The sequence below is a fragment of the Oryzias latipes genome, chromosome 11 (genome assembly GCF_002234675.1).
Source record: "Oryzias latipes chromosome 11, ASM223467v1".
NCBI lineage: Eukaryota > Metazoa > Chordata > Actinopteri > Beloniformes > Adrianichthyidae > Oryzias > Oryzias latipes.
Window position 1 is genome coordinate 17,893,740 of NC_019869.2, and position 24,226 is coordinate 17,917,965.

At 44.4% G+C, this 24,226-nt stretch overlaps 2 protein-coding genes across 7 annotated transcripts in view; one reads left to right on the top strand and one right to left on the bottom strand.

The window, feature by feature from the left end:
• The window catches only part of thrb (thyroid hormone receptor beta), a 68,350-nt gene extending 63,473 nt beyond the window's left edge, over positions 1-4,877 (top strand). For 5 of the 6 annotated variants that reach the window (XM_020706870.2, XM_011480960.3, XM_011480961.3 and 2 more), the window contains one exon: positions 133-4,877. In XM_020706870.2, coding sequence (XP_020562529.1) covers positions 133-374 — 242 coding nt within the window. In that variant the 3' untranslated portion in view covers positions 375-4,877. 6 annotated transcript variants of the gene reach the window in all.
• Positions 4,878-12,509: 7,632 nt separating this feature from the next.
• On the bottom strand, positions 12,510-19,692 carry LOC101163230 (nuclear receptor subfamily 1 group D member 2). The gene is made up of 8 exons (XM_023959989.1): positions 19,365-19,692; positions 16,903-17,136; positions 16,664-16,752; positions 16,309-16,453; positions 15,496-16,166; positions 15,200-15,385; positions 13,673-13,883; positions 12,510-13,363 (listed from the first exon to the last, which is right to left on the bottom strand). Exons 1-8 carry the CDS (start codon positions 19,381-19,383, stop codon positions 13,167-13,169), a joined length of 1,752 nt encoding a protein of 583 aa, XP_023815757.1. The 5' UTR covers positions 19,384-19,692; the 3' UTR covers positions 12,510-13,166.
• Positions 19,693-24,226: the final 4,534 nt, after the last annotated feature.

Sequence of the window (24,226 nt, forward strand, 5' to 3'; positions counted from 1 at the left end):
AAAAACACCAAAACACAGTTGTCTTAGGAGTGGGCCTCTAGAACCTTCCTACGTTTTTCATGAATTTCGCAACATTTATTCCAATGTTGCAGAACTGCAATCAGAATGATTTATTGTGCCTTTAATCCTCAGATCGTCCGGGCCTGAGCAGCACGGACCGGATCGAGCGATGCCAAGAGGAGTTCCTGCTCGCCTTTGAACATTACATCAACCACCGCAAACACAAAGTGGCGCACTTCTGGCCTAAGCTGCTAATGAAAGTGACGGACCTGCGCATGATCGGCGCCTGCCACGCCAGCCGATTCCTCCACCTGAAGGTGGAGTGTCCCACTGAGCTGTTCCCCCCACTTTTCCTGGAGGTCTTTGAGGACTGACCCATGGGCGTGTGCGCATTCTCGTATGTGTGTGTCGAGGTCCTGGGCACCCTGACGGTCTCCGGGGCGGAGCCAGCAAGCTGCACATCTCAATGAACTGAGTGTCCCTTCATTCCGTAGTTTAGGGGTCACGCTACGGTCCAGCTCTGACATTCCTCACAGATCATGTGAGGAGCCCCTAGCTTTTCTTTTATTTCATGACTTGCTCTTAGATTTGTTGACAAAGTGCTGATCTAATCAACGCTTGTTCTCTGGTGACAAACCACAAAAATGTTTCTTCTCTTAAAAACGGGACGATGCACTACAAGACGCCTAGTTCGCTTCTCTGCTTATCCGACCTGTCTCAGTTTGTTCCCTCCAGGATGTTTGGTACTTTGCTATCACACTGTGAGCACACCCATTAGCAGCTCCACACCCGAAGATCATAAACTCGTCCAGGTAGAGGAGATGTCGCGTTTGGAAGTTTCAGAAAAAATAGAATTTTGCAGGAGAAGTCTGGCGAACTCTGATTAAGATGCAGCTCAACTTTACACGACTGACGATTAAATCGGATTCTTTTTCGGGGAAAGTTCAACGAACCCGAACATGTTTACGTCATTTCCTCCCTTTGATGCTCGTCCTCTCTTTGGTCCGTGGAAGGTTCCACGCTGAGGTTCACTTCAGCGTAAAGGTCTGTTTCCTGGGAACCCTGGTTCTCAGTAGAGTTCAGCCGAGCTTTCACGCCTGCCAAACTAAGAGGACCTTCAGATGAAACCAGCTCTGGATCAGACCTGGACCAAACCTGTCAGGATGGCTGCTGCCTTAAATGAAACGCAAACATGTTAGCTTTGATGAGATCGTTTGAAATGAAAGCTGTGAAGGATGGCAGACAGACGATACAGATTTACAAACGCTGAATCCACCCTAATGTGTTTACCTGCTGTTCATTCTGAAATACAATTAGGGAAAATGCAAGCTGGAGCTGTGACTGTGGCGCCTGAAAGACAGATAAAGGGTAAACCAAAGCTTTTGTTGCCTGAATGTGAAGAGAATTTCTTCGAGAGTTGACAAATCGGGAAGAAGAAGAAGAAAAGAATGCATTTTCTGCTTTCACAAAGTTCTGTTGCAGATTGTTCTACACATCAGCACCTTCCCAGATGTCTGTTCACTGTTCCAGAATGAGAAAGTTCTCAGGTTGCAGAGCTCACTGAATCTGAGTGAGATCTCAAGTTCAGGTTTATGTTTTTTGAAACACAACAGCTGCTGTTACACTTGAACAATTTTTTTTTTCTTTGAAGAAAACAGTTATTAACTCCTGGAATGTGTGGATTTCTTAAGTTTATCTTTTTTTTTTCATACGTTTGCTCACCTGATTGTCACAGAGAGATCGTGACGGCACAGAAAAACTGAGTTTTAATGGTAAAGATTCACAGGGATTGAAACAACAGTAAAACAGGGGCGCACAGTCAGGGAAAGGACAAGCACAAAACAGCTCTCAGGGCAGGAAGTGGCAATTGTGCAAACTCTTTTTTTTTTCTAAGCCAGTTTGTTCCCTTATCAGTGAACTTTCCTCATGGTGAGGTCATGAGTTCTGCTTTTGCACTCACCTTCTACAGTCCTGTCACTTTAAGTCCTGGTGCTATGGGAAGTTCATTCTGTTTATGCATTCAAAGTGGGGGCACACACAGGTCATCGATGAGACCCCATCACTGTGAGCCGCTGGTGGATGCTGGCTCTCTCTCTCTGTCGGCAGGTCACAGATGAGGGCCTGCGAGATGCTGATCTTCAGCCGCTCCTGGTGTGTCCACGTCTTTTTCATTCGTCGCTTTTTTTTTTCCAAAGCTTGACGCACCTCCTCAAAGCAGTTTGTGACTTTTCTCCTCATTTCCGTGAAGTGATGCCTTTTTAAAAAAAAGCAATAGACTTGCTTCGGTGTTTAAATGACTTTAACCTAAAGAGCACTTGCACACCTTGCAGACTCAAGCAAATGCACAGACAATCAGAGGGGGAGAGAACATGACCGCTGCCAAAGCCAGACTACGCTGAAAGAAAATGTTGTTAGAAAACGATTTTTCACTTTTACAGACTAGAGATAGAAAATTACATTGTATGTAATAGAATTCCTTTGTTTTAACAGTTCTGGGATCTAGAAACAACAACAGAGCAATCAAGATCTGATTTGCTGGACCCAGATATGTTTTAAGCATCAAGTTGTCTTAATATTACAGGAAGTCCTCCTCATATTTACAAAATTGTAGGTGATTAATGTTCACCTTATACTATGATCATTAGTGTTGGTCAGACCAGAGGGGCATTGTGAGATCCCACTGCTGACACCAGTGGCACAAACGTTATGTAAATGTAACTGCAGTTGTTGCCACCACTTTTGTTGATTTGGCTCGGTTCTAATGTTGATAAATCAGTGACTCCCCAAACCCAACCTGCTTATTTACAGAGGTCCAAACTAGAATGAAATAATACTGTGTTTTGAGCTCTTCTTTGGATTCATAAGTAGTGGGTTTATTTCAAATCAGTCTGTTTGGGTGCAGCAGAAAGACATGAAACTTTATACCACCTTAACCTGTGGTTCACCCGTACAGCTGATCCTGATGATCTACCAAACCTTCATGTTTTCCAGCTGTGTACCTGCTCTACACACGTTACCTTGATCAGGTGGTTCTGATGGGCCGAACATACCTTCTTCAGCGAGCTAGTTGTAATTGGTAAATGGTTTGCACATGTTTAGCACTTTTCTACCTATCTAAGCACATTGCTCACATAAACACACTCATTTACGGACTGATACTAACTTAACTTTAATCTAATCTGACTCACTCCAGGCAGCTATCGGATGCTTTAACATGTGACTGGGGTAACAAAGAGTCAAACTGACCCTTCAGTTAGCAGCCAACTGCTCGTCTACCTGTATAGCAGCTGGAAAACAGAAAGTGCAGTAGATCTAGATGAATATTAAGAAAATATGATGTAGCAAACAACCTGGAGAACTATAAAACAGCTGACTGGACTGATGTCAATAATAGAAAGATATGATAATAATCCCAAAATGCCATCATTATCCTTTTTTGCAAAGAGAAGGAAAAAAACATTAATAAACCCAGCATTACCTTTTCAAATTAAAAGTAGCCTTACCCTTATTTTATAGTACTGTTCAGAGATAAAATGACAAAGTGCTTTTACCTAGGAATACTTGGAAAACCAAACACAGATATATGAATAAAAATTGGACCAATCAAATTAAAATAAAACAATGAAGATTATCCATCTATCCATTTTTTAACCCGCTTTATCCCTGTTGGGGTCACTGGTGGGCGAAGGCGGGGTTCACTCTGGACAAGTCCCAAGCCTGTCACAGGGCAAAAATGAAGATGAAAGGAATCCAAAATAAAGGCTACAAATATACTGAATGTTCTTTTAAATAAGAGTCCTTAGCTCCTTTGTGAGAACCAATACTGATTCCAACCACCCTTAAAAAGGCGTTAAAAAGAAGTTTTGATCCAGCGACTTAAAATGAATTCTTAGATTGACTGAAGCAAGGAATAGAATTCCTGTTAAAACTTCCTGATAATTGCAGCATTTTGCACCAAAAGCATGGAGAGTGAAAGCTAGATCTGTTGACAGCCTTGCATGAGATTAAATGTTTTTAGCCGATTCTGGTCTAGGTTAGATTATTATGAAAAAAATATTTTTTTTAAAAACAGAGGTGGACTTAGTTTGGTTTAAAAAAAATCCAAATACTTTCCATTAATGTCCTATTCTAACTATTTCTGGAATGTAAAGACTCTTATTGTGGTGGATTATGGGAGGGGCTTTAAAAACACAGACAAAGTCATGCATGAGAAAGGAAAAACTGATGGAATACAGTTGGGGGAAAAAAGACGGATTTTTATTCTAATGTCGCTTTGATTCAGTAACATCTCTACCAGCAAGTTTGACAAAAGCAATACAGTTAAGAAAAGTTTTTTGTTTTTTTCTTGGTATTGTGGGCAGCAGCAATTCACTAAAACCCAACAGACGTGGTCGGCATCGCCTGTTGGTCCAGAATGTGGTTTTGGGCAGTTCACTGTTCTCTCTCACCTATTGTTCCTCTTTTGATGACTCAGTTACAAACCAACCAGAAGACCTGCACCATAGAAAACTCTTACAGAGGAAACAGGATGTATATTTTCATACTGCAGACTTATTTTACAGATGCATGCAGCTCAACAAAGATGTGGTTTTGGTTTTATGAAAATGAATTCTCGGAAAATCATGTCAATTTACGAAAACGTTTGTTTTTTTAAAGGCACTAATGGACTGTCTGCACAAACTTCTTTTGGGACAACGTTTCTGTCGCACATAAGCAGCAGCAGAAGACCCACAGATTGTCTCTCAGTGTGTCTAAATGTATCCCTGTTCAGCTCATCACATACTGAAACACAGGAGGGAATGCAGTCATTTCCACAGGAAACTGTAAATGCACATGATAGACTGCAGCTGATGTAAATAAAGATCCTTTAAAGAAAATCCTGGTGATATTTCGGTCATTATTTAGGATTCTTTTGGAATTTTTGCTTCTTTGGACTTCTCTGTTTGTTTCCACTGAGTGAAATACAAATTTATTCAAGCTCTACTTTCAATCCTTTTTCTGACGCACATTTAGCTATTTTTAAAGGCTTTGTCTTACTGAATATAGGGTTTAGGTTTTGAACCTGCTCTAGTATTTGGTGATTCCTCTGAAGAGGCACAGTAATAACCTTCCACTTTCGGCTTCTCCCATCAGGGGTCGCCACAGCGAACAAGTCGCATGGTAGATTTGGCAATGTTTTACGCCGGATGCCCTTCCTGATGCAACCTTCTCAAGCCGGGCTTGGAACCGGCAGAGGTAGAGAAGGGAACAGGGAGCAGCCCGGAGTCGAACCCTGGTTTCACGAACGGAAGGCGCCGCAAACCAGCACGAGCTAAACCGGCTCCCCTGAAGAGGCACAGTAATAATTGTTTTTAAAGTGTCTTTGAATGCCCTAAAATATGCAAATATTCTTTGAACATGGTTCCAATTGGTTAAATCTCCAGTAAAAAGTCAGAAAAGAGTCAGTTCTTCTGGATCACAGCTAAAAATTCTCACCAACACAAATATTCCAAGATGCATGTTCATGTGTGCAGAAGCAAGAACCCGTCAGCCAGAACTAGAAACGTTTTTGTTTGTTTTTTTAGTGCCCTGACAGGCACCCCCCTTGTGCTGTCCTAGGCACTTTAACCTTGGGAGTTGGGTCATCTAGACCCACTAGACAGTGTGCTGAACCTTTTTTCTTCAATGATTTGTGATCTTCACTGGTGTCCATGGATTACATGAAATCTTTCCACCTTTATCCACCTTTGTCATGGTAGGAATAACACGTCAATGTAAGGGTGGGGCCATCTAAGATAGCACAAGGGTAAGCATAGCTAGATTTAGTAAAAATGTTAAAATCCTAAATCCAGAGTATTAGGCCAGCAAACAGATGACATGAAAGAGTTTTTTTTGTGTGTGTGAACAAAAAAGGCAACAGTGGAGAGGAAAACAAATTCTAAATGGAAAATTAGACAGAAGAACTCCAGCAAACTCTCATGAATAGCTGGGCTCTGGAAGACAGTTAGAAGACAAATACTGTACATTATGTTTATAGTAACTTAAACATAAAACAGTAAGTTAGTTGGAGCAGCAGGGAGAAAAAAGAAAATAAGGTAAATAATATCAATTATAACATGTAATAGCAAAGTCCAAATGTTAGAAAATACGCAAATTTGGTGGAAAAAATGGTGATCAGCGTTAAACAGAAGCGGTCGTTTAGATTCCACCATTTTTCAGAAACAGCCTCAGTCCTCATTTTTGATGATGCAACACTGAGGTCAAAGTCAGCTTTTGTTTTGCAGGAGAGAAGACCCATGGAGAGGACCTGGAGTTTGTCTCAAACTTTGTTGCCTGTGATGTTTGCAGATGGCATTGTGATCTGTGGTGAGATCCAGTGAAGATCCAGAGAGACGGAGGCTTGCTCTGGATAAATGAGAAATAAAGGTCAACAGCAGGGGGCATAAAACAACTAGAGCACATAATTATTGATAGAAGATTCATAACTCCCCAGGAACTTCAAGACAAACATGGAATAAATAACTTCTTGGAATATCAGCAACTTAAATCAATTATTACTAAAAAGTTTAAATACAGAGACAACGATTTAAAGCTACCAGATGTAGTTACCACTCTGATCAATTTCTCAATGAATAAAACTCTCTCCAAAATATACAAACTTTTATGTAATTTAGATAATAATATTTCACTTCCGACAACAAAATGGGATGCGGATTTGAGCATCAGCACAGATGAAAGCTTTTGGTCAGAACTTTGTCTAAACACCTTTAAACTGACAAAAAGTCCAAATCTGCAGCTAATCCATTTCAAAACACTTCACAGAATTTACTATACTGGACAGAGGATGTTCAAGATGGGTCTCAGCAACTCAGACATTTGTCAGCACTGTGACGGTAATCTACCCGACAATTACATGCACGCACTGTGGTTCTGCACGCCTGTCCAGGCTCTCTGGCAGCAGGTATGTGCCGATCTATCAGTCTGGCTTAAGGTTTCAATCACAGCTTCACCGTCACTTTGTGTGCTTGGTGACATGAGTGCCATCGATGTAGAAGGAGGATTAGCATCTATCATTTTCATAACTCTTTGCATTGCTAAAAAAACTATTTTAATAAATTGGAAAAGCAAGAAAAATATAAATATAAGTCAACACAGAAATCTGTTGCTTGATCATATCAGCTTGGAAAAAATGTCAGCCCAAGGTTCAAGTAACTTTGAAAGAATTCGGTCTCTCTGGTCTCCCATAGCTAACTCCATGACTTAGGGGGTGGGGGGGCCTGGTCGTCGTTGCTCCTTGCCCTTCTGCCGTGGGCCGGGGTGGGGGTCGGGGCCTCCGGTGCCTGGCGGGGGGTGGTGGGGGCTCTGTTGGTCGGGGGGTCGGGTCCGGCGCCTGGGTGGGGCGGGCTGGGGTGCTGCGTTGTCCTCTGGGCTTGGGTGTGGGGGTGCGTGGTGGGGGGATGGGGTGGTGGTCTGGCTTGGCTTGGGGGGGTGGTCCCTTTGCCTGTGCTGGGGGGGTTGGCGGGGGGCCCTGCTCGGGGGGGCCCAGCGGCGCCGGATGGGCTGTCCATCTACACCTGGGGCTGGGATCGGCCCTTCCCTGGCTCTGGGGCGGGACGGGACAACCCTGTTGGGGCCCCCGGTCGCTCTGGGTGTCATCCGCTTCGGCTGCGGGGTCTGGGGTGGGGTGGGGGGGGGGTCTTGTCGGCCCTGTCCTGTGGGGGGGCATTCTGGGGGAGGGAGGGGGGCACTATTGGTACGGGGCAGGGGGGGTTGACGGGTCGGGGTCTCCGCTGAGGCCATCGGCGGTTTCCCCGGCCGGTTGGCTGCCTCGGTCCCGTCGAGGCCTGACCAGAGCTCTTCTAGGGCCGGCGTTTGGGGGTGGGGGCCTGGGCTTGCTCCGGGGGGGGCGATGCTTTCTGGCTCCTCTCTCTCTGGTGCTGGGCCTGGGGTGTCGGCGCCTCCAAGGGGGGGGCCCCTAGGCTGAGTGGCCCTGGCCCCTTTGCTGGGGGGGGGGGGGGGGGGGGGGGCTGGGGGACAGCTGTTTGACCACCGGGGGACAGTCTACCAGCTGTCCCCAACTTACCCCCTTCCTCATAAAACCTCATATTAGGGTGAGGGGGGGGGTCTAGCCTGCGATGCGCCTTGGGGGGGGGGGGCTACTTGGCAGTGGCCCCCCTCCTATGGTTGCCGTATGGAGTGGGCCCCCCCTCTTTCGGTTTTATTTGCACCTGAGACATGTAGGGTCCTTGGTAGGGGGGGTGCTTGGACATCACTGCCAGCAAGCAGCAGATGTCCTCCTGGCACCCTACCCGCCAATTTTAACCGCACCTTAGACATTTAGGGCCCCTTGGTGGGGAGGGTGAGGGGACATCACTGTGAGTAATCAGGAGATGTCCCCTTAGTGCCCTACTCGCCAATTTTAACTGCACCCCCCTTAGTACACACACCCCTCCCCCTTCAACATATACATTCCAACATAAACACACACATGCACACTTACACCCTTTCAAACACACATACACGCACACACATTTTGCAAGGAAGGTGGGACCTGGGTCCATCTGTCCCCTACCCCTTCCCTGGTGGGGGGTGCGGGCCCCTTGGCGATGGCGGCCGTGTCCCTTGGGTGCTGGCTCCCTGGGCCCGGCGGTGCTCTCTCCGCACGGTGGGGGGGGTTCATATTACACCTGAGCCGGGGGTGTTCGTGTCCCTGTGGGGTGGGTCCTGGTCCTTGCCCCTGAGCGCTGGGCCCCGCCAAACTTTCAACATGGCCGAGCCTGGTCGGGCCGTATTTATAACACCCCTTGTGGGCCCTCTTTTTTCCCCTGGGTTCCCCTTCCTGGGCGGGGGCGGCGGCCCCTGCCTTGCTCCTCCCTGGACCAACCGTGGGCCGGGCGGATGGCTGCCTGGAGTGCGGAGCGGGTCTCCCTTGGGGGGTCCTGGCTCGTACCTGGGGTGGGGGCGGGGGGATGCCCGGAACTCCTGGGTGGTGGTGGGGTGCTCGTCTGGGGCTGTGGGCGTCCTTCTCCGGTGGGGCCCTGCGTTGGCCGCTCCCGGCGCGGCGGGGGGGCTGCTCTCCTGGTTGGGCTGGGGCGGCGCTGTCTTTCCCTCCGTGCCTCCCTGCTCTCTGGCTCTGGGGGCCTTGCGGCGGTCCTGCTGGCCCTGGCCTGGGTGGCGGGCTTGGTCGCCCGGGCGGCGGTTGTTCCCTGCCGGTTCCCGTGTGGCGTTGGGGGGATTTCTGCTGCCGCTGCTGCTGCGGTGGGGGTCTTGGGGTGGGGATGGCTGGGCACTCTCCCTCCTTCTTGTCACGTTCCACCATCCATTTTAGAAGAACATAAACACTCACCTGAGCACAGGTGTTAGCTCACCTTTGCACTAACAGTTTGCATGATTGAATGACTGAAATATTTCACACTAGTTGGTTTTAAGGCATAAGTATGCGTGTGAACACTATCTGTTTTGTGTACATGTCGACAGGTGGACATTTTTGCAGCTAGCAGGTGTGTTTATAACATTTGAGTGTGTGTGTGGATAGGCCCCGCCCTTTTTGTACTACGTTTGAACCTTACCATAATGATTAACAACCAGTAAACTTGTTGCTTTATGCTGCTTCATGGTCTTACCCCCCTTCCCCTCCTATTATCACCCTCCTACCCCCCCTCTCTCTCTAACGTCCCTCTCTCTTCTTCCCCTCTTTCCTTTTCCGTCCGGTCCAACACCAAAGATTTTCAAACATGATTGAAATTAATAAAGTTTGGCCTCAATTACAAAAGGGGTTTATTCAGACATACCTTTGGTTTGTCTGAAGATAAGTAACCCCTCTTGTTAAAGTAAAATATGTCCAACACAAGAGGCCCTCAGCTCTCATCTGCCTGCCTAGCTGTTGGACAGGACAAGTTAAAAAAAAGATAGAAATAAAGGTCAACTTGGGCAAGATGCCAGATCTGTGTGTAAGTGAGCAGAACTGAAGAAAAACCGTGAAGGAACAGCTCATGTTAGGCGTTCTGGAGATAAATGAAGTGAAGCAGATTGACATCATTTGGACATGTTTAGAGGAGGGGACAGAGATGATGTTGGTAAAAGGATGCTGAGCATGGAGATCTACAGGAAAGAGAAAGTTCATGGAGGTAGTGAAGGAGCACATGAGGGTGGCTGGTGCGAGTAAGGAGGATGCACAAAATAAGGTTAGATGGTGGCAGATGGTTATTCCTTTTTAGGATTTAATCAATGTAGAACAATGAACAAACATGGATCCACACATTTTCTCTTTAACCCTTGTGCTATCTTAGATGACCCCACCCTTACATTGACGTGTTCTCCCTACCATGGCAAAGGTGGATAAAGGTGGAAAGATTTCATGTAATCCATGGACACCAGTGCAGATCAGGTCTTGTGGGGTCTAGATGACCCAACTCCCAATGTTAAAGTGCCTAGTATAGCACATGGGTTGAGCAGAACTCATTCTTTTCAGCTGTTCTTGTCCTTAACCTTACATTAGCTAGAACATTGCTGCCACCATGAGGTCAGGAGTAACAGAACAGTTTTTTGTTTTTTTTACTAGAGAAAATTCCAATTTTTGGTGCTGCTGAGCAGCAGAATAAAGAAAAAAAACATATAGTACCAAACTAAAAATAGCAACAAAATAAAATTATCAAACTAAAATCAAAAGAAACATTCAGATAAACCAATAAACAATTCAAGAGTTTTTTGCTTACTTATTATTTATCTTTTGTAGGGATTTACAAAAAAAGCATAAGATCGTCTTTAAAATACAAAAATTGGGCTTCTCTTTCAGAATATGACATCTATAAATACAAAATGTACCTAAAATAACTAAGTAATTAGAAATCGACTGAATATGTTTCTTCTTTTTTTTTATACAGCCAAACTGAATGTTAAGGTAAGTAAATGTTGGGATTGGGGGCAGCCGTGGTGCAGCGGTAGGGCGGTCGTCCCATGATCATAAGGTTGCAGGTTCAATTCCCACCCTTCACGCCCATGAGTCAAATTGTCTTTGGGCAAGACACTGAACCCCACCTTGCGTCTGGTGGTAGGCAGGCACCTGTGTTTGGCAGCAGAGCCACCACCAGCACATGAATGTGTGCGTGACTGGGTGAATGGGTGTGTGACTGTAAAGCACTTTGTCCTTGTAGGAAGAAAGGCACTATATAAGTATTTACCATTGTGTTTTTTTTGTTGAGAGCCACAGGTCATTCCAGGAGTAACAGTACAGTAAACAAAACAGAAATTAATATTATTCCCATTACTTTTATATTTTATGACTTCTATTATGTTACATTTTCTATTACTCTCACACATTTTATCAATCAAGCATATAAACAAAATTATGCCTCCACGTTCCATCATGTTTGTTCACTGCAGGCGTGAAGAAGCTTTCATCGTCTTCATGCAGTCCAAGCGCATTATTCCTTACGCCGGTTTGTGTCAATACTCACCGTTTTAATTAGGAATCTGCTGGTCCAGATATTGCCTGCACAGTATTATGAAGTTTATTCTTTGAAGGTAAATCTCCATGTCTTCCTAACAAAGGATTGGTTGTGGCATTTCTAATTACAGCCACAACAGAGAGCTTTGACTTGACACTGACATCCACCACTTGAATCCATTTTCTCTCCTCATTTTTCAGCACATTTTATTTCAGTTCTGCAATGACACTAAAATACATTTTGTAATTTTAATAATGATTTTTAGGGGGGATTGTATTTTTATTTTAGAAATGTGCAGAATAGCAATTTGTTTAAAAACAATATACAAAATTTAGGATATTAAATTTAGATCTTACCAACTAAAGCCTCAAATGTTTAGCAAACGGTCACTTGGGGTTGGTTGTCACACGATGTAAGGTGATCATGTATTTTTTTATTTATATATTTTGTCTCTAGAAGTAAAAAAAAAAGGTAAATGAACTAAACTAAGGACTTCTATGACAATCACAGAACACTGTTATAAAATCTCCTCATGGAGCCATCATTAATGTAACTGACGTAAATGACATTGCAATTGCTTTAAATATTAGAGCTATACAGAAGTAAACAGGCTTGATAACCAGTTTGCAGATCTAGGTCTTTTGCAGGTATGCTGGGTTGTCAACACAGCATTATCACCTAGGCTTTAACTTTGAACCAACAAATAGATCGCCTTTCTTCTTAGGCAATCCCAATCGTTTTTTTTTTGCCGATAAATGATTCATTTTCTGCATTCTATATGGTTTGCCATTCCCCCTCCAGCCCAGAGCCTAATCGCCAAGTATTACTGACGTATCTAATGCACATTTTTTTCTGTACTTGACTGACGTTCCTAAAATGTTTCCTTTTTGAAATAGTTTACAGGCCATTTTTTAGGGCTGCAGTCTGTTTAATTCATTAAAGCAGAGCCCCATCTTTTTTTTTTTAACCTTCATTACATTTATTTAATGTGCATAACCTCATTGAGATTCTTATTTGAATCAATAAAATGCAGATGGATTCATATTTTTATGCAAAAAGGGTTTTGCCGCAGGTTAGTAATTGTTTGACAGGAGTTTTTCTTTATTGCACAGAATAATCCAACTGCGATTTAAAGCAGCAACTCCGGCTGCAGTGTTGGATTCAGAGACAATAACTAAAGTCATAACAGTTTTTATTGATACATTTCTCAAAGGAATGAGTCTATATTTTGCTGCATGAGTGTGGAACGGCTGCAGTCGTTTCACAGAAACACAGAAGCTCTGGACGTTCATGCTGGACTCTCACCATAACACAGCTTATCCTCAGAAATTACAACCATATGTAAACGTATTCACAGCAGTGACTCAGCTGCTCTATGTACAGCTCTCTTTAAGCTGGGAGGAGGGGGTAGCTGACGCCTGGGCCAGAGCGTGACACTGTGGTAAATTTGCAAAAAAAAGGAAAAGATAAGATGACGCATGAACACATTCATCTACCCCCCCACATACATTTTCCTGCAGCTCCAATAAAAAAAAAAAAAAAAGTGTCACATATTGCACTGAATGACAACAATCCACAGAAAAGTGCTTCTAACATTTGTACAGCTGCTACATATCACCTCGCCCTGCAGTTCAGGAATGCTCCGCCCCGCCCCTCCCGGGAGGGGGGGTTAGAAAGGGCTGTAAATGTGGGGGCGATGGTGCTTCAAAGGTCTGTTTGGTTCTGGTCTGACGGGAGCCTTCACGAGTGCACCTTGAAGGCCAGCAGCTGCTCGGAGTGCACGTTGTTGAGCGAGCGCAGGTCGGGCAGTTTTAGCAGCAGCTTGGTAAAGATGGCCGACTCGTTGGGGTGGTTCCTGGTGATGAGGCTGCGCAGCGCTCGGATCAGCGTCTCCTGCAGCGCCTCCACAGAGTTCACATTCTCAAGGCCCGAGCGGTCTGAGAGGAGAACAGAGCGGTCAGACCAATGAGGATGGGGGGGGTCACAGTGGGCAGCACAGGTCAGTCAAAAACACATGCTGTCCCCTAAAAGTTCCTCCCAGTACAGATGATCCACACTAAAATCTGGTCCTGTTTGACGATAGTGTTGAATTTTAGTTTCTAATTGTAGAAAACAAGTTATAGCAGCCTTTAAAAAGAAAAAAACTGAATGAGAAAGTAAAACATCACAAGCATCAAAAAGGTTCAAATGATCCATCAAATGTGGAATTTTTCCCAAAACAGAGACTGTCACCATCAACAACCTACCTGCAGAAACCAGAACCACGGCGGTGAAGAGGCTCATCTCTTCCTCGCTGAGGCCCAAATTCATGAGCTTCTCGCTGAAGTCAAACATGGAGTTGAGGAGGTATCCAGAACCCATGGCCTTCAGCGTCTCCACTCTGTACTTCTTCCCTCCCAGGAAGGTGACCGTGCGGTCTTTGACGTTAAAAAGCGAGGCGAAGCGAACCACCAATACCTGCAGGACAAAAATGTCTCAGCCTCAAAGGGACTGTGAAGTGTGCAGCCTGTTAACAGCATTCATAGGATGGGAGGAAGTGAGAAAGAGTGTCAAAGTCTGAATGAACCCTACCTTGCATGCTTTCGCCTCCTCTGAGGTCATGTGACGCTCATTCTTGAACGCGCATTTAGCTCATGGTGAGGGGTTTCTTTTTTTTTTTTCTTTTCTTCTATTTAATACCTCTTGTCCAGCTCATACAGTTGGTGCAAGATGTGGAATTTGAGCAAATCTCACGTGTCTCGCTCCAGGCTTTTTTTTTTTTCACAGCTCTATTCCGATAAACAAAAGACTTGGGCTGTGTCCGAATTCCCACCCTAACCCCTAACTACTAAAAAACGATATAGCGGGGGACTATGTAGTGCCCGGGATTTTAAAAGCAATTCAGACACCATGCTCACTACGGTGACAATGACGTTATCGATTTCACGAAATGAAAATCTAATTATATGAGCACTTTGCAACAATCATTTATGAAGCCACTGTCTTCTAAAGATGAAAACGTTATTTTGTTTAAAAAATACATTTAAATACATTTTCGTGGCAATGAATTGTTCAAACGCAATGCATTGTGGTCTATATTTGCCAATCTACTGAGCATCGATGCACACTGGTTTTTCACAGAGACTTCTGGGAAAATTCTCGGGCACATGGAATTGTCGATTCGCACAGCGCTACAGAATGGCGAACACACCATATAGTGCGTAGTGAGGGAATTCACACAGTGTCATAATTCCTGCAGGACACAAACCGCATTTATTATGTTCTCCTCCACGATCAATTGTCAAACGGTTGGTACTTACTTGAATGAAAGCGGGCGCTACCCATGTGCCGTTACCAAATCCGAGTCCCTGACTGCTCAAAGATTGACCTGCTTTAACTTTAAACGTGCGTTCGATGGACGCACGTTTGGTGCGTAAAGCCCAAAAACTGACCTTTAAAACGCGTCAAACTACGAATCAACGCAGGACATTTGAACGTAGAAGCCTAAAACGCACATTTACGTGTGTTTATCTTGAACACGCTCCCCAGGGCGATGTGAACGTTGCTTTACATGCTTGGTTACACTCTTACATACACGTTCTTACATTTTCACATGCTTTTTTGCACAATGGCGTGTGAAGATGTAAGAACATGCAACGTAGTGTACGAGCATGCAAGAGAGTGTCTGAACATGGAAGAGTTTATAAAAGAGCAAGCATGTGACGGTGTGCGTAAGCGTGTGTGGGAGTGGACAGCTGTGAGGGGGGTGGATGCTCAAGCGTGTAACAGCACACCTCAAAGGTGCCCGCCTTCAGCAGGCTGACTTGGTCGTGCTGCGACAGGTCCCTGAAGCCGGGGATCTTCTTGGCGAACTCCACCACTTCCCTTACGGCGGGCGTGAAGCAGTGGGAGAACTCCTCCCACACCTCGTTGCCAGTCTTGTGCAGACTCACGTGAGGAGATATGTTCATTGGACAAACCTGAGGACAGACAGCCAATCACAGCTCAGGACGACTCAGGCTTTGATGGGAAGACAAAACGAGTCTGCTGAAAAGAAACTAGTTAAACAAGTCTTTGCTGTGAATCTTACTAGGTACATCCTGTTGCCACTGCTCCACTCCTGCTGGACTCCAGGGGCACAGGTGTAAGTGGGCTGGGCTTGGACAGCTCCGTGCTTGAAGCCCTGACAGGGAGTAATGGGGGCACCTGAGGACAGTTTGAATGGGCACTGCCTGGCGGTGCTCTCCTTTATGTCTCGAGGAAAACCGGAGGCCGAGCTGTGGGCGGCCGCTGTTGCCATGTTGTTCTGGCGGTTCCAGGCTCGCAGCCCCTCCTCCGTCAGCTGGTGGGGAGGGGCCTCTGGCAGCAGGCTGCTCTGCTCCTGGTTGTACATAAAGGTCTCCTGGTGGGCTCTGGTCACCGTGCCGATCACTTCCTCCTCGCTGCTGTCTGACATGCTGGGTGAGGCAGAGCTGGTTTCCACGGAGACAGCAGGCTCGGGGTCGGAGCTCGATTCTGACTGGCTGGAGCGTGGTGAAGAAGAGGTAGAATGGGCGGGGCCGGTCTCCTCAAAAACGGGTTTGGTGGCGCTGGCCAGCAGCGGTTTGGCGACGGGCGGCAGCCGTTTGGCGACGGGTGGCAGCGGCGGGCCTTGCGGCTGATTCTGCAAGCGGCTGTCATTCATCATGTTGTCCATGGCGCTCTGCATCTCCAGGAGCATGCGCTGCTTCTCCCGCTTCGGGATGCGACCGAAGCGGACAGCTGGAGACATAGATGTTATGAGTCGGCTAAACTCTGACCTAAACCTCGCTGACAAAACCTCTGTGGTCACAGCAGGTGTGTTTTTATGCGACCTCCTTCCTAACTCCATAACCGAGAACTTTCGCCACATTCAGGTACTCACAGTCTCTAGACATTCCCACCATCAGGCATTTCTTGAAGCGGCACTGCTGGCATCGGTTGCGGTTGACTCTCATGATGGGGCAGCTGTCGTTCTTAAGGCACTTCTTGTACTGGATGTTCTGCTGAATGCTCCTCCTGAAGAAGCCCTGTGGATCCAAACAGACCAGCAACTTCAGTGATCTGACGTGCCGTGGCGCAGCGACAGTCGGACGTCTTCTGAATGGAATCCATGCAGCTTTATGAAAGTCAGCTGCAGCTAACTGGGCTCAGCCTCAGGAAGCGCCCGCGGCGCCACACTAAGACACATGCTTCGCCCTGAACAGGAGTGTGCGTGTTCTTCAGAAACACGCCCCCACCTTGCAGCCCTCACAGGCGTGAACTCCGTAGTGGAAACCGGACGCCACATCCCCGCACACCTTACACAGCAGCACCAGCCCGTTAATTTCTGAGGGACACAGAAACGGGGGGGTCAGGTGACACATCATTACAGCCTCATGTGGATGTCTGCATCACATCATCCTCCATCTAGCAACTGCTCACAAACAGGGAGCGATGTGCCATGTAAATATCCAACAAGCCCACTTTGACTGCTTACTTGTGATGCTGGATTTTCCTGAGGACGCAGAGCGTTTGTTTTTAGGAGGAGCAGGAAGGTCTTGGTCATCGGCACCCAGCTGGGGCTTGGCCGGCTGGGTCCTGCGGCTCGGGGTGGGGGAGGACCCGCGGAGCGAAGGCGAAGATGCCCTGTAGCTGCCATTGGAGGATTCGCTGTGGCAGGACTCGGGGCTGGAAGCGGAGCTGGATGAGCTGATGTAGGCAATGACGCCTCCTGGTGGTGAAGAGAAGAGGATGAAGAGACAGGAGAAGTAAGTAAAGCAGCAGGTTTGGGGTTTCAAGAGCGTTACCTAAAAAGGTACAGCTAGTAAATGCTCCTGTACTAAGAAGCAAAACCACAAGACCTCACACAAACCAACTTAGTTCTGCTTATCTGGAGCCAGGATAAGAGGGGCACAGTCGAACCAAAGATGCCCGGACATTCATCTCCACAGAAACTGCCTCCAGTTCCACCGGAGGAACCCCAAAGTGCTCCATGGCTAGCTGAGAGACATAGTGTCTCCACCATGTCATGGCCTCTAGCCCCCCCCCCCCGTGGGACATACCTCCACAAATATGCACCCAGAAGAGACGCAAGCTCAACAATTCTGTTTTTGTGTTAAAAGTATAAAACGTAGAACCACATAATTCAAAAATCCCTCAAACCGGAGAATAAAGCCATTTTCTGGAGTGACCCCGCATAATTTTGTTCATTGTGAGAGAAACTACGTGCTCCCCCTTTTCAGCATTTATCTTATTCTTTTATTGCATTCTATTTTTTCCTTTCTCATTTTCAACGAAATTACCTTTTTACAATCTACCATGTTTTTAAAGTTTACGATTGAAACTAATTTCCCTTTTTTCATTTCTATCAGAGAATTTAATCCTGCAGTGAGGTCTGTACATTTATTAGCTGCTCAGTTGAATTATTTCAGCCAAATAGAACCGTTTGCTGACAGAATAAGTGATGTTATTGATCCAAAACTCCCCTAAAAAGACGAGGTGACCTTCAGCTGCACAAATGATGAAAAAGCTGTTTCTGAAGCCCCCTGAGAAATCAATCCAATTAAAATATGTAGCTAACTATACTGTAGTGAAAATCAAAAAATCTATTTTTATCTATAGTAGTAATTTAAACGCGGCCTCCATACCGTCCATCTTTAGGATTAAGCTTACAGGAACACGCCACAGTTTGCCCCCTTTAAAAATGTCCCAAATTCAGAAATAAAATCTTGGAAGGAATTTTTTTTTCCCAGAGAAAGAAAGTTTTCCTGGAAGTGAAGTGCCTCCGTGCTGTGATGAGTGTCAGCCAATCTGCATTTATTCATCCATTCCAGATTGTTCTTCTGCTGCAAGGCCCCCACCCTTCCTTTTTTCTCCTTTTTGTGGGAGGTGCTCAGAGTGAGTTCTGACTGAAGATAAAGCCAGTCGTATTGTTCCTACATAACCTTCATAACTAACTAAAAAAAAAACAAGGGGGGGGGGGGGGGCAACAGCTTCAGCCAGTGGGAGGCAGTCAGCCAAGATCTTGTTCCTTCATAGGCTGACCTGGTTTTTGTCCCAGTCTGGTTAGGTAACAGTCATTACATAATGTCAGCTTGACAGGGCTGAGTGTGAAGCCTTTCGTCTACAGGCTGCACGCCCATCCCACCGTTCCACACCGGTTCTCTCAAAGCGTCCTCACAGACTTGTTATTCAGTAGATTTTCTGTCTTACTCTGCAAAACAGAGGCAACAACAGTTCCGATGATGATCTGCAACTGACCCCAATACACTAAGGCAAGTTTAGCGTTAGCCATTGGTTCTTCACAGTAAATGCAATGACAACAATGCAGGAAGCAAACCTGCTTCCTTCAAAAAAAAAAAAAAAAAAAGTTAACACGGTGATGATGCGTTCAAGTTCTGCTGGAAAGAAAATGCAATTGGCCCATTATATTGTAATTAAAACATAAAAAATAAATAAAGGAAGTGGGCTCAAAACCTTTAAGTTAATATTCTAAAAAAAGACTCTAAAACTGTGTTATTTATGTATTTTTGATCTTATTCTGCAGTCTCATTTATTTGAACCCAATTTTCCTATGCGTCCTGAACATACCACTACTTCGGACAGAATCCCCTCCAGACCAGCCAGCTCTGAAAAGTAGGTCAGCTCGCGGTACGCCGCCTCACGTGTGCTCGCACCTGCTAGTGGGAGCGAATTATGCAACGTCTACGTCACGCCGCCCCCGTCGACCAATCAGCGGGAACGCACGGTGCGCGTAAACACAAGAGCACATGGCTAGGCGGGCCAGTCCATGTGAGCGGTGAGCCGCCCCCCCCAACCCCAGGGTAGCATACCAGGTTTATATTAACAACACCCCCACCCCCAACAAAGTTAGGTTGACATAAACACAGCAGGGGGGGGGGACATAAACACAGCGGGGGGGGGGGGGGGGGGGGGGGGGGGGGCATACCCCCGACTCACCGGCTCTGCTCGGGTCCATCTCCCCGCGAGCGCTCCCGCTGAATCCGTGTTTCTGCTGTAAAGCCGGGATCGAACAGGTAGTTTGCGGAAGCGAGGACCTCCGCAGAGCGCAGCGGCAGGTTTTCGGACCAGAGGAAGAAAAAGAAAAAAAAGCACCGATCTCTGCCTCTGTCTGCCGCGAGGATCCGACCCGTGCCAACCGGAACCAGCTAACTTAAGGTTCGGGTGCTTCGCTCCGCGCCGGCACGATTCTCCTGCACGGAGGAGCTCCAGGTGAGCGACTGAAGAGGCAGAGAGAACCCATGTGACCCAATTCAGCGGCTCCTCCTCTGCTCAGCCCCGCTGATGTCCATGTAACCCACTGACATACTTTCACTGAACTGCAGACACCGCCCCCTAGCGGAGGAGGAGGTACGCAGCACCTTATAACTTCAGTCTGAGTTCTAAAAATATTTATTTGTTTATTACTATGGTTACATTTTAGTTATAGTTATAATAGTAATAAATGGTTGTTTTGCCTAAAGCAAAACAACTTTTGTTAAGTTTGTTTACAATATATAGCTGATAGGTGATTTTATTCAAAATAAACTTTACACCGGACAAATAAAATAAAATAACTAAAAGTGAGTTGCAAAGTTATACTCACTTAATTTTACTTTAAGTTTCATCTAGGGAGTCCACTAGATTATCGATAGGTGATTTCGAGTAGGATAATATTTACTTTAGACTCCAGCTCCTGCACAGTAATCATTAAAAAATAAAATGTAAAATTATTAAAAGTGAGTCACTTCAGCTGTTGATTTAGCTCCTGCTCCACCGAAATGAAGCAGATTGAGCACCTCTTCTGTAGTTTTAAACCAAATCTGCCGTGAAGCAGTATTTTTGATCAATGCAGGATGACCCATTTAGGTAAATGTGAGACAAGCTGCGCATAAAGACAAGCAAACCGAGAAAGTATGGTCAGATGTGACCCATTCTGCTTTGGAAAAAGAAGAGTGAGGATTTTCCTGTTAGATTTGAGTAATATTTGAGTCATACTTGCCCAAATATTATAGTAGATCTCTAATTGTTAAAAATGTAAAAACAAACATTTTTACATCACCTTTTTAAATGCCTAAGGACACTGTAAACAACAGTTAAAAACAACATGAAACCAATCGAATCAAAATGTGTAAAAAGGAGAAACAAGTTGATAGTGGAGTGAAAGTTTTAAAGAGTAAACTGTTCAAAATAGAGGAGTTTTGGTGAAAAGAAAAAAAGACAATTCTGAATTCAAAGAACTTCTGACAGGTTAGTAACTCCAGCAATGAGAGGAAGCAGATACAAAAAATAAAATCTCTTCAGCTATAGGATAAAAGACATAAGTTAACCAGTAGTTTGGGAGCAAACCAGAACAGTCACAGAACATTTGTAGTATATGTTAAAAAAAATTCAATAAAAGAACATGTCTTTGTTCATGTATATGCATGCATTTGGGCTTTGTGTGTTCAAGAGTTTGTTGTAAAGTTCCTTCATACATGTGTCTTTGTTTTTGCACATATGAGAGATATTACATCAATTCCCACATAAATACAAGCGTTTGCACAAATGCTGCTACAGTAAACCACAGACTGTAGTATATGTATGCACAAACACTACTATATTCAAACCCACACTACTATACTACATACCTGCAATATTACTATAACAGTCTTCCACAAACACTACTATAATAATCTACAAATACTGCATTGGTCTTAAACGAACACAAATACTACCAGAGTCTCTCACAAACACATATTATCATACACAATTACCATAATCATTCAAAAACACTGTTATAACCACGTTCAATGTGCTTACCATGTACGAGTTTGGAAGTATGTATGTAGGAATATTTTAATATGTATGTGAGAGTTTGTTAGTTTTTGTAAAATACTTTTCTCCCATCAGTGTGTGAATGTGTGTGCAGGGATGAATGGGACTGTGAAGCTCTTTGGGCCTAGAAAAGTGCTGCTATATAAGTGAAGGCCATTAAACAATCTACATGTGAGACGTTAATGGCATTTGTCTAAGAGTGCATTAAATGTGTGTCAAATAGTGTTTGTAAATGACTATGATAGAATTTAAACAAGAGACTGGCAAAGTTTGTGTGACAAAATGTGTTCATGAGAACCTGTTTGTCTCCACTCGCACATTCATTTGCATGTTTGTGTAGGAGCAGGTGTGAGTGTGTAATGCGTAACAACCTGTGCCAAGTGGGGTTGGGGATTCAGGTTCAACCGGAGGTTTTAGTGCATCCTGGTAGAGAAACGGTGACGCGTTTTTCTCATTTTCTGTGGTGGAATTGGAGGAGGATGCACGACAGAAACACCATGATCTCAGCGGCCATCACAGCACAGCTCTAAAGAACAGACCCGAGTTTTTACAAAGCATTCCTTCGTGTTGGACAGTGACTGAAGCGATCACTGAAGTGTCACCCTGGAGCTGCTTCAGCGCATCTGCAGGACTGTTCCAGCACATCTCATCTAACTTTAAAGCAATCCAGAGCTCACTCAGACTAAAGTGACCTGACATCACTACATTTGTAACTTTTTTTAATGTTCATGTTAGAAAATATCTCTTATCATCTTTAATGACCAGAAAAGCCCATTTGTAAATAAATAAAATAAACAATAAATAAACATTAATTAGACAAAGCTTTTTATAAAAGCAGCCAACAGGATTCACAGCTTTCTATTCAGCTGCTCCAAAAGCCAAACCTATTTGCCCAAGTTTTTTCTTAACAGGAAAAACAATTCAGTTTATAATCATCATTTTGTCAATGTCTAAGGAGAGGCACTCTTGTTCTTGGGGTGGGGTGTTAAAATAAGACTGAATAAGAGAAAGCATCATTTAAATATTGTTGAAGAAAGCTGCTATTGTTGTAATGGCTGAATGGAGAGAATTTAATTTTTTTTAAATATTTTTTCTTCCATTGAAACTTCAAAACAAAAAAACGTGGCCCAAAAAAAAAGGAAAAATAGACCCCCCCCCCCCCCACACACACACACACACACACACACATACACACATACACACATCCATTTGACTTGTGAGTCACTGCTACTTTCCTGTCATGAAAATGTGTGTCCTCTGCTCTGTCAACCTAAAAAAAAAGCCTGAATGTCACCAGATCTTCTTATTTTCAACCCCAGATCTGTTTCCAAAACTGCAGCTCTGTCCAAAGGGAGGAAGAACCTCCAGCTCCCCAAGTTTGACAAGAAAGTTCTTTCCTCAATGCAGAAAAACCCAAAGGGGGAAATTCAGAACTGCAGTTCCTAAAATGACCACTGAGTTGCGCTGTGATGCTCACGAAACTAGAATAATCAAAGCCGGAAAATGTACAACTGTCGAAATACTTCTCAATAAAAAAATACCGACCGTAAATAAGAGATGATCCCCTTAATTACTGAGTAACTTCCTCTTTTTTGAGAGATTTATTGAGAAACTTTGTTTCTTTGAACCTGTAAACATGCAGAAGAAGTGCGTTTTTGGCTTTATTTACTAGAAACAAACTTATTTTTTATCTAGAAAACACTATAAAGCAATGTATGCTAACATTTTTTTTTTAAAAAAAGCTGCTTTTTCTTCCCTTTAGAATGGATTTAAATCCAGTCAATGTGATCATATGTGAGTGTAAATCACTATTATTCCAAAGTGCTGCAGGTGAGACTTTGAATGCTTTGTTTCAATCCAATCTAGACTGGAAAAAACTGCAGCTCATTTGGAACCATAATATGGACCAGAACCAGGAGAACAGTTCTAAAGTTCCTACACTGCCCAAGGACTGTATTAAAGCTGCAGCTGATTCAGAAACCACTTGATTGTCACTCAACACTATTAGTCATTTGGAGGTTCACAAACCCAAAGACGCCTCGGGTCAGAACCAAACATCAGCAGCTGATGGGTGGAAGCGGCTTCAATGAACTTAGATGTTGTCCACCTGTTTCTATGTGCAAGTCCAAACATTTAACTTTGTTCCTCTCTCCAGAACTCTCTGTTTGTAGCTGCTTTTTATCAGTGATTTCATAAAGAAAAGGCTCCAAACTGAAGAATGTTTGGGATCTTGCTTCTGGATTTACATTCTAGGATTCATAAATACCAGACAACGGGTTACCAGGACCGTACTGATCTAATGTGATTCCAACTGTTTTTGATGGAAAGATTTTCACCTCTGAGCAGAAACAGTTTCAGCTTCTTCACTGAAAAAGAAAATTTGTCTGAAAACTAAATTCAGACTAAAGGCTTTAATTCAGTTTAGATTTGAAATGTTTCTGATTTCTTGTAATGAGATGTGAGGTTTTAATGTAAATAGGATGCATGGAGCATATTCATAGTCTCTGAAGTCACTTTGGTTGGTTCTCTGAGTTCTCATGAAGTGGTTCCTCTGTGCTGTGATGACTTCACCGCGGTTTGTGGAGAACATGAACTCAGATGCTGCTGGTTGTCATTTTATTTACTTCATTTAGAAAAATGGTGAGATTCGTGTGAGCTTTAACAACCACCATGTTATTGAGAAACTCTGGAACTAAGGTCTTTTCATTTAAAAAGGTATTTGTGTGTTGTAGTTTAGAAAAATGATTCAGTTAGATACTGAATTCATCAGTTTAACAATTCCCATGAAATGCAAATGACTTAGAATTTCTAATAGTTGTTCTCGCTGCATTTTCAGTTTTGTTTTGAAAGCCATTATATTTGATTCCCTCACAGTTTGCTGGTCGTTTTCCATTAACTATGACTTTCCTAATGTTGCTCATCCAACCCGATGGGCTGAGCAGCTAGAAAAACTGTAAATGAGAAGAAGTCGTTGGATGTGAAGTAGGGATTGATTCAGACGCTGA

Bases quoted from the DNA above. Each gene is read 5' to 3' on its own strand.
- LOC101163230 (XM_023959989.1), bottom strand. The intron at 16,167-16,308 runs GTGAGTACCTGA...CTATGTCTCCAG, and splicing joins GGTGGGAATGTCTAGAGACT to CTGTCCGCTTCGGTCGCATC. The intron at 13,884-15,199 runs GTGTGCTGTTAC...TTTGTCCTGCAG, and splicing joins TGAAGGCGGGCACCTTTGAG to GTATTGGTGGTTCGCTTCGC.